The sequence below is a fragment of the Nannospalax galili genome, unplaced genomic scaffold, assembly GCF_000622305.1.
Source record: "Nannospalax galili isolate Female #2095 unplaced genomic scaffold, S.galili_v1.0 scaffold476, whole genome shotgun sequence".
Classification (NCBI taxonomy): domain Eukaryota; kingdom Metazoa; phylum Chordata; class Mammalia; order Rodentia; family Spalacidae; genus Nannospalax; species Nannospalax galili.
Genome location: NW_008338274.1, coordinates 263,136 through 273,808, shown reverse-complemented (window position 1 = coordinate 273,808; position 10,673 = coordinate 263,136). Strand labels below are relative to the sequence as shown.

The following is a 10,673-nucleotide window of genomic DNA, read 5'->3' as shown; positions in this document are numbered from 1 at the left end:
ACTATTCCTTTGGCTCCTCAAGATTGTAAGAGATTTGCATTTAGCGTACCTTCCATAAATTTTAAGGAGCCTATGAAAAGATATCATTGGAAAGTTTTACCTCAAGGAATGGCCAACAGTCCTACCTTATGTCAAAAATTTGTAGCTCAGGCTATAGCACAAACTAGATATCTATATCCTGAAGTATATAGTATTCACTATATGGATGATATACTACTAGCTCACAAACTTGAGGGACTGCTATTAGCCGCCTATGGGGTCTTACAAAAGGGATTGAAAAATTATGGGTTAGTTATTGCCCCTGAGAAAGTGCAAAGAGAAGCTCCATCCAGTTATCTAGGAAAACTGCTGTATCCCAAATAAATTAAACCTCAAAAAATACAAATTAGGAAGGATAATTTAAGAACATTAAATGATTTTCAAAGGTTATTAGGAGACATAAATTGGCTTCGTCCCCATCTGAGGCTCACCACGGGGGAGTTGAAGCCTTTATTTGATATGTTAAAAGGAGACTCTGATCCCAACTCTAGCAGGATAATTACTCCTGATGCTCTTCAAGTTTTACAATTAGTAGAAAATGCTATTGAACAACAACAAATTACCTATGTAGATTATAGCCGGCCCTGGATGGGTTGTTTTTCTACCACTCACACCCCTACGGCTGTACTTTGGCAGGATGGCACTCTTCTTTGGGTGCATCTACCAGTGTCACCAAAGTAATTAATCCTTATTATGAGGCTGTAGCAACCTTGGTCCAACAATTGCGTGCTGAATCATGTCGGTACTTTGGAGCTGAGCCTGCTCAAATTGTTGTTCCTTGCACTAAGGCACAGTTGCTATGGCTGTTTCAAAATGTAGATTCATGGGCAATTGCATTTGCAAATTATATAGGTCAGATAGAGAATCATTATCCCAAGGCTAAATTGTTACAATTTGCTAATTTGCATGAGTTGGTATTTCCAAAGATAGTTAAGGTTTCCCACTGCCCCTTTTACCCAGGCTTTGTTAGAATCCCTGTCCACAGACGCGTTTCCTCCTGGAGATTGGAAACAGATGGCACGTGCTTGCCTTTCAGGGGGAGATTATCTGTTGTGGAAATCTGAGTATGAGGAACAGTGCCAGGTGACATGTTAGCTGGTTAAGGACAATATAGGGATACTGCTCAGCAGTTGCAGTACGATGTTGCGGCCTATGCGCAGATCAGTGCTGCAGCCCGAAGAGCCTGGTATAAACTGCCATCTAGTGGTAGGCAGACTGAGGATTTGTCTAAGATCAGGCAAGGTCCAGATGAGCCATATCAGGATTTCGTGGCTCGATTACTGCAAACCGCAGGTCGCTTGCTGGGGGGTAGTGAAGCAGGTTTACTTTTAGTGAAACAGCTTGCGTTTGAGAATGCTAATGGAGCCTGTCAAGCTGCTATTAGGCCTTTTAGAAAGAAAGGTGATTTATCAGACTATATAAGATTATGCTCTGACAGGCAAAGGTACGTACATGTTACAATAGATACATTTTCTGGCTTTATTATGGCTATTGCACAAACAGGGGAAGCCACAAAAAAATGTTATAACTCATTGCTTGATTTGCTTTTCCATAGCCGGGATCCCTAATGTTATAAAAACGGATAATGGCTCTGGCTACACCAGTCAGGGGTTCCAGCATTTCTGTTTGCAATTGGGCATTGAGCATAAAACTGGGATACCGTATAACCCAAAAGGACAAGGTATAGTGGGAAGAGCTCATGGCACTTTAAAAGCACAATTACAAAAAATAAAAAAGGGGGAGTTATATCCCCGGACACCAAGTAATCTTTTACTTCATACTCTTTTCATTTAAAATTTTTTGAGTATGGATAGAAATGACCGCTCCATGGCAGATAGAATGTGCCACCCTCAGTCACAGGATACCTACGTTCAAGTCAGGTGGACGGTTCCTTTAACTGGACAATGGAATGGCCCTGTGACATGTTTGTGTTTTTCCACAGGACGTGGATGGAGCCAGGTGGCTGTTGGAAAGGCTGGTGAGGTTCACCGTACGAGTGCCAGAAAAAAAAATGGAAAAGAATGATGAGGTGGCAAACGTGGCTGATGATGATGTTCCTGCAAGTGACCTTGGCTGAGTTATGCTGGACTTATGTTCCTGATCCACAATATTGCACCCCACGACATGGGAGGAAAAAGATAGTAGTGACTGTGAATGACTCTCGGTTAATTGCTCAGCCTTCTTTGAAACACCTGATGATGCAAGTGGTGACGAATTTTTATTATTCAGGATCGGGAAGCGGGCTGCCTATTTGTTTTGTTAAAAATGATAATAAGTCCAGGTGTGTACAAGTAGATGACTATGTGCTTGTGGGACGAGGTGGATACTGTACCAATGTCAAAGTGTTATTGCCAAGAGATAATACAGAAAAAAATTTCTCCACAAGCATTTCCACCCTGTAAGCAGCAGCAGATATTCTAAAAAGTTTGAGAGCCACCTTACCATCATGGTCCTCTATCACTTCCATTGTGTATGGTTTAGCAGGACTTGGCGTGCTTTTCCTATGTCTTTGTTTTCATCTGGTGGCAGTAAAGTTATTTATGAAATCCTGTGGCAAGTCAAGGCTGCTGTGCATGATATGAGATTGCACTTCCTCCCCTAACCAAGGCCAGTAGTCAAAGACAGGTAAGATCTTCTGGGAGAAAGTCAACCTAAGACAGGGCGTAGCTGATGGAAGCTACGTGCCGATGATGGGTAAGGCTTTGCTCTAGCAGAAGACAACCTAAGACAGGCACGGTCCTTCTGCCCTGGATATAGCATAATCTGGGGTTATAAAAAATAAAAAAGGGGGAGATGTTGGGAGCTATTAATATAAGTGTAGCCATTATGTCCATTGAGCTGTGGGAGGCTTATTTACTTAGAGTTTGTGTTTTGCACACAGGTACCTAATTTTCCAAGTCAGGAGGAATGTGTTTATAATTTAGGGAAGATGGTTAAATGGTGTTCACAACAAGTACTTGTCCACTCCTTGACCCTCAGATACAGGTGGGAAAAACAGCTGTTGAAGCTAATTGAGTTAAGCAAACGGTGGCTATCTCTGATGTTCTACTGTATAAAAAGGCTGAGCTAAAATAAACCAGGGCTGCAGTCTCTACTGACAGTCCTCCCAAGTATCTTTTCTCTGTCTTTTGCTTTTTCTTTCAATCCTTACTCCCACTTTCAGGTACTGTCTGTCTTGGCCGGCTGGCACTGGCAGCTGGTGATGCTATTACGGAAAGTTCTAGAAGGTGTGGCCTTGATCAAGGAAGTGGTCACTTTAGGTGGGCTTAGAGAGTTCTTAAGCCCTGCCAGATCTCCAGCTGTTCTCTACTTCCTGTGCCTGCTTGAAGATGTGAGCACACCATTTCTACTCTGGCCATCTCTGCTGCCATGATAGATTCTTGCTCCTTTGGAACCATAAGCAAAATATTCTTCCTTTTACATGTTCCCTTGGTCATTTTTTAAATCACAGCAACAGAAAAGTAATTAATACAGTGGCCAAAGCTGTATCTTGGGCTGGTAGCCAAACTTGGTAATGTACAAGGGTTTCCCATGTGGTACTGCTTTTGGCAGCATGAAAGCTCTAAGACTGAAGCAGTCATGGAGAGAAACTGAGAGTTGGCATCATGAGCAACCAGGAGAGGCCACAGGTGAAGGTGCAGTCTTGATTGCAGTAGAGACCCCAAAATACAGTAAAGATGCCAGGATTGTGGGATGACCACTAAGTACAGCAGCAGGTGTGGAATGGAGCTGGCCTGAGTCTACATAACAAGTTGTGTGTGCTATGGATGACACAGCCTGAAAAGTGGAGCTGTTCAAGCTCTTTAGAGCCAGAAGATCATGAGTGAATCCCAGATGTCAGACACTGAGTTATTTACACTGATTTCAGTTTTGTTTTGATCTGATTGAGTCCTGAGTCTTCCTTCTTAGAGTAAGAAAGTATTTAACTTATTCTGAATTTTATAGGAGCCCAGAGACAAGTGACTTTGGATTTTTAAAGAAACATTGAGCTTTTAAAGTACCGGAATTTTTAAGGACTGTAGATCTTTGTAAAATTTGTATTATGTTTTATATTGTGATTTGTACATTGACATAAGATCTTGGGAACATGAAATGAAAAGGTTATGGTTTAACAGTGATATCCTTATGTGTCAAACTGACAAGGGGTCAATTGTACTGGAGATCATCAGTTGTTAACCTGACACATCTGAGAAGTGGGAATCTGAGGCACTGCCTGTTTGTGACCATATTTGTGAGGCATTTTCTTGATTGTTGAGTAATGTGGGTGGGCCCAGCCATTTTTGAGTGGTGCCATGCCTGGGCAGGTGGTCCTGGAATATATAAGAAAGCAGGCTGAGTACAGGCCATGGGAGCAAGCCAGTAAACAGCATTCTGTCACAGTCTGTGCTGCCTCCAGGTTCCTCCCTGAGTTCTCACCTTGGCTTCTCCTGTGGACTGTAAACTGTAAGATGAAATAAACCCTTTTCTCTACAAAAATTTTTTGGTCAGTGTTTATTACAGCAATAGAAAGCTAACTAAGACAAACAGTTAAAATGGTATATTGTATTATAGTAGAAAAAAAAAGATACAACACGACATCTTTTTCAGACATGACCAATTTATTCAGATGATTCAAATTTCACTTGGCAAAATATATCCGGGGGCAAAGTTTGTCATTATTAAGTCATTGGAAGCAATCACATTTTGTACAGTTAATTGGACACTGGTTATCTAAAGGAAAGGCAAAACTTTTAAAGGTAATTTAGTGTTGGGGGTGATAACCACAAGTACCTGCAAAGGAAACAACTAGCTTATACAACTGAGGCATGAAGCAAGCTAACAGTAGTAAAGACCCTTTAGTTTAATTCAATACACACTAAGGACCTAATTTGTGCAAGACACTGGGCTAGGTGTTAGGGTTGTGGTGAAAACACAGAAATCACCCAGACACACTCCATCTCAAGGAGTTCACTAATAGTGTATAAAAAGTGGTGTGGTGAAGTACAAACACACTGCTCTGAGGCAATGGATGGAGATTCTCTTCTAGTGAAGTTCAGCTGACATTAGGATTCACTTCAATACACCTGAAATGGTGGGGTGGGAAGGCAGGTGATAGCATGCTAAGAAAATATGACATCTCTGTGACAGGAAAGGGTCTATTTACTCTATAGCTCTACATGTGTGAAAAGAGGAAAGGAGTAAAATATTTTCTCTCACTGTTGACTCATTTTAACAAATGGATTAACAGGAAGTGAGGATGACAGCTTGAAGGGGCAGGGAAACCCACAGGAAACAATTTCAGTTTGCATATAGCTTCAAAATATTGTAGTTGCTCAAACAACACGGTCAAAGGGAAGAAAGAGCCTGAGCTGAGCAGTCTCTTCTGTTTGCTGTTAAGACTACAAAAGCTAGTTTTGGCTACTGCCAGTATAGGATAGCAAGGTTTCCCTCAGAAATACTTCACTGAACGTTAAAGGCCATCATGTGGGGACAGGAGACTGTTTATAGGTTAAGTATCTCATGACTTATTATGTTTTCTTTTCTATTTAAAAACACAAATTATGGAGGACCAGTCTCTGTAGAATTAAAAAAAAATGTATTTATATTATACCTTAAAAATAATTTAAATTGAATATACTACTGACAAAACATCACAATTTCAGCTTTTCCAAATTACGTTAATTAGGGAATTCTTACAAACATAATATATAATTAGTGTTCCAGTATTAGCCACCATCCTTAACTTCAGAGTTTTATACTTGTATTATCTTAAAGGAAAACTGATAAATCTACTTTTTCCACAAAGTCAATTCACCATTCAACTTAAAAAAATAAACCAAAAATTCCTTTGCCAATGGTAAATTGGAATGCATATACCTGCCAGGCTTTGATGAGATTCAAAAGGAAACAATCTGCATACAACAGCACCTCATTAAATAACTCTTTGAATCATGTCACTATTGTGAAGCAGCCTTCACAACAGCAGTTGATCAGGGTTAGAATCCTTCCTCATTAAGAACTGTTTGCTGTATCACAACACACAGTATTACTCACATTAATAAACCGCTGAAATGGTACCAGCAACAGCTTTTTTTTTTAAACCAGAGTAGAAAAAAGAGATAAATTAGCTCACTGAAATGATTTATTTCAAAGTAAAATTTGTAAAACTGATCTATCCCAGTCTTACATTAAATCAAACAGCAAATGATCTAATACCATTTCAGACATATACAACAAGATTCCAGTTCTTATAAAAATGTACTTTAGTTGTAAATGCTAGGTTATGCAAAAATAATTTCATATCAGTTTTATTTAATTGTAATGACTTCCCCCAACGCTGGTATTAAAAACATCAAAAGAACTTAAAATCTCGTGGCAAAAGCTCCTATTTTCTCTATCTATTAAAAAAAGGTTTTGTTTTCTTTTATTAACATACAATGCCCTATTATTAAGGCACAATTTTTTTTAAGGAAAGAAAAAAGATCAAACCATAGATTAGGTTTATGCTACACAACAGTTTTAAGACAGAGACACTTTGTAGGTATTATCATTAAATACATCTTAATCAAGATCTAAAACAAAAAATTACTGTTTCTATACAGCAATAATTGACACATAGCCCAGATAAGTAGTTGTACCTCAAACAAACCAAACATTTCCTGCTTGAACCTGTCAGGCTCTTCCCAGATGGCCATCTCCAACTGTTCTGTACCCAAGAAAGGAAGCTGGTCTTTCTGTTCTGCAGTGCTCCTCCACTTTACTTCTGGGTGGTAAACTGCCACCTTCATAGCCTCAGCAGGGCACTTTTGAACTTGACATCTGGGAGGACAGATCAAAAGCCTCTGCATTCTCCCTTTTACCCCCTGCCTGAGGCTCCTTGTCTCCTTCCCTCTTTTCGGCCTTCACCCAACTATCCTTCCTCTGACAAAATTTGCAAAAGTCAGAGCATCCAGCAAAAAGAATTCCATAATTGTTACATAAAATATAAGTCTTTTAAAATGTTCTCATTAGTTCATTATACACTGGCAATAATTCATTTGAATATTTCAAGTTTAAAATAAAGAAACAAAACTGGAGAAAGGAGAAAATCACTTACAAAGACAAATATGACCACCTCATAGGTCCCTGTGTAAGCACAACTGCACAAAACCAAACAGAAAACAGCAGGTCTTTTCAAGTAGATGTATCTATCAAATTCCTTTAGTATTTTTCATGCTTCTGTTCTTGAGAGATAGGTGGGAAGAACCTTTGTAGAGACTGTAGATGACAACGTAAAGTTTATGACTTTCAAGGTGATTTTCTTTTACTTCTTATGGAGCCTCAAAAATAGTGGTTAACTAGGTCTAAAAACAATGGTTCACCAGATCTAAAAATAACTGTTAACTAGGTCCTCCTCCTGGATTGATCTCCTTCACCATGGTCTCTATCAGTCTCAATTCTACCATAAGAGTTCAGTGGACAAATTAGAAAAACAAATGAGTTTACAAAACAATTTTGAGGTGAGTATGGGTTAAGGTGGCATACTAGCTAGGAAAGAGAGCAGGAAAAAGGCAAAGGATCTAAGTAACAGGGTAGAGATGAAGAGTGGTCGGAGGTGGGGGGGCATTACTGATGCCACTGAGGCTGTTGCCACTGCTTCATGAAAGAGGAAGGAAGGTGAAGACCAAGAATGGAAAGCTGAGTCTCTAAAAGTAAACACACTATTTCACTACGTTTTAGAAATAATTTTATGTTAATTCTGAGAGATATTACATACCTCATGGCTAATATGTTCTGGGCACAATAATATCTCATATAAATAAATATAAATACTGTTCCCTGTAATGTATATTGGCTCTTAAACAAAAATTTAAAAAGTGAACTATCTATAAAAGTACTTAAAATCATTAGTAACTAGACTATACCCAACAAATTACAAAAATAATGTATTTATCTTTCAGCTGATATCTTAACTTTTGAGCACAATACATTCTTTACACTCTTAGTTATACCATACAAATTAATGAAACTGAAAACTACAGCAATTCTGCTTGTTAGTATGAGCTCAGTTTTGTTTCCATTAAATGATGAAGTTTTTGTACATTAAAAAATCTCCAATTACATTCCATTTCCTACTTGACCTATTACAATAGACACAAATGCCCATGTCACAGAACTCTAACAGCATCTGCTTTTGCCATCTCTCCTGGGAAGAAAAGACTTTTCTCATACTGCTGAGTAAATAGACCACATCTCTGAAATTGTCTTCAAAAACTCACAAGTCCTGTTTAAATACCAAGTATTTCAACTACCAAGTTTTGATTTTTCACTGAGTAAAAACCAATCTAATGGATTTGCTCCCAGATTATGAAGGGGAAGCACTTGGACTGTTCTAGACTTAGTTCATTAATGAAAAAGTGTAGGGCTGTGGACACCATAACACGCCAATCTAAAGTATGCACATTCTGCCAGGCTAGAATGCCCATTCTTTGCTCGATTTTACCTGTAAGATAGGAAAGTAAGACATTGCTTTAGGGTTAAACTTTTAGAATAAAAGAAAATATGAGAAATTTCTCTCCTTAATAGTGTATTAAAGTCTATAAGGGCATTGAGGCCATATGAAATAACATGATTGATTATTTACATGAATTTCCTATATTTCACACCAAGAAAAACCACACATTCCATCGAAAAACAGCTCAAAAAGCAAGCATTTAGTTATAGCAACACAACAAATATGTCACAAGCTTTTTTTCTAACCAGTTTCTGCCAACTGACTAGAAAAAAGGTTTTTCACCAAAAAGTAACTTTAACTTTTATTACCATAATCTGAAAGGAAACTAGAATTGTGTCAAAAGTGATTCCTCTGAGAATCTGGTTATGCTAGGTAACTCTGTTAATAGTTAAAAGCAATCATGGCAAAAGCAACCATAACTCATTCTTGATAATGAGAGAATGAATCTCTATACACAAACCTGGAAAATTAAAAAAAATTTACTAAAACAAAATTCCTGAAAAGTAAATCCATATTAATGTCAAGTAACTTTCAATTATCATAGAATAATTTATATTCTTATAGTGTCTTACAGCATATTTTAACCTTAATGAAAAAATACAGCAAATTCAGAGTGCTAACACTGAGACCTAAAACCAGCTTTACAAGTGAAGACTAAATGCTGGTCAGGAGGGAAAAGATGAAAGCATGGCATCGTCCACAGGGAAAAGAAAATCAACAGCAGGACAGCAGAGACAGTAAAGCCAGGGCTACCTCTTTCTTTATCAAAACAAAACACACACATTCACAGAAAATTACGATTATAATGTAGTCCATCATATGCCTATATTTTCTACTAGCTGGTGAACCTGTTATTAAAATTTCAAAATAAAAAATGAATTTAATTAAACCTTTTCTATTTTAATCCAAAGAAGCAGTAACAGGTGACTAGAACACTTGTTACATATTAATGGATGTGACTTCTTGTGCTTTCCATCTGAACAGGAGTAAAAATTACCAATTTATTTCAAGAAGATACAACTGCAAAGTTACATTAACTAACTACACAAAAAGCAAGCCTTCCTCCTTCAACCCAATTCTATATGAAGGTATCTTTAAGAAACTGAAGATTCATGATTTTGAGTGAAAATGGTGGCTCATAACAATGTGGACCAAGCTCTAGAGTTTAATTCACAAATATATATGTGTATATGTGTATGTGTGTGTGTGCCTTGTGTATGACAACTGTACGAAAATAGTCTCAAAAATAAAGACAATACTTGAGAAACGAAGCAACCTATTTTCCCTGAATTTGTATCCTATTACAGGGAAAGTAGTCTCCAATGCTTCATAAATACTTTAGAAAGTTCAGGATGGCCTTATCCATGCAGTCTCTACCAGTTCTTGGAAGCTTCCAGCAGTTCAGGCTGACCAATTCATCTCTGGAAGAGTTGCACCCATGATCAGTTATGCTTATTTATGTCCTGTCTTTTCTAAATCTGGGAGTTTTCTGACCAGAGCCTGGTGGTTCATTTTGATGCTAGCAAGGAGTCCTCCTTCAATGCCATCAGTCCCAGTATAACTGATCTCTTCACCACTCAGGGTGGTCATATGCCCCCCCAGGGCTTTCAAGATGGCATTGCCAGCACATATGTCCCACTTTTTGATGTATGTCACATGAATATATACATCAGCTTTTTCTTGATTCATATCAGGCACATCCAAGAGTGCTAAAACTTTATAACCTGAAAGATAAACACACAATTTGGGTCACTGCTCATGAGATCTGAAGAAAAGAGTATTCATTTTTTATTAAGTGCAGAGTTGGAAAGAACAGGATGAGGTATGCATTTCCATACTGCCTTTGCAACTGCTTCAAAGTCATTTCCAAACAAAATCATGCTTGCAAGTAGTAATATAAACACTAAACTCTATGGAGCAGAAGTACACTGCAGAATACATTAAGCTAGTCTCAAGTATAACAATGTTATCTATATTTATTTTAAATATTCTCTTTGTTTTCTATTGAATGACACATTCACTACGAGCCAGCTGCTGTGAAACAGCATATTAACTAAATACCCAGTTTATCTAAACATACAAGCAGAACAGATTTTAAGGAAAAAAAAATGCAGAAGACACTGGATCTAGAATCTAGTTTACTTCATCCCTTTTTGCTATT

General features: G+C 38.0%; 1 protein-coding gene across 2 annotated transcripts in view; it reads right to left on the bottom strand.

Moving 5' to 3' along the window:
- Positions 1-4,616: 4,616 nt before the first annotated feature.
- The window catches only part of Impad1 (inositol monophosphatase domain containing 1), a 32,031-nt gene continuing 25,974 nt past the window's right edge, over positions 4,617-10,673 (bottom strand). For both annotated transcript variants that reach the window (XM_008833066.3, XM_029563492.1), the window contains one exon: positions 4,617-10,236. In XM_008833066.3, the coding sequence (XP_008831288.1) occupies positions 9,965-10,236 (272 nt within the window). In that variant the 3' untranslated portion in view covers positions 4,617-9,964. The remainder of the gene's footprint in view (positions 10,237-10,673) is intronic.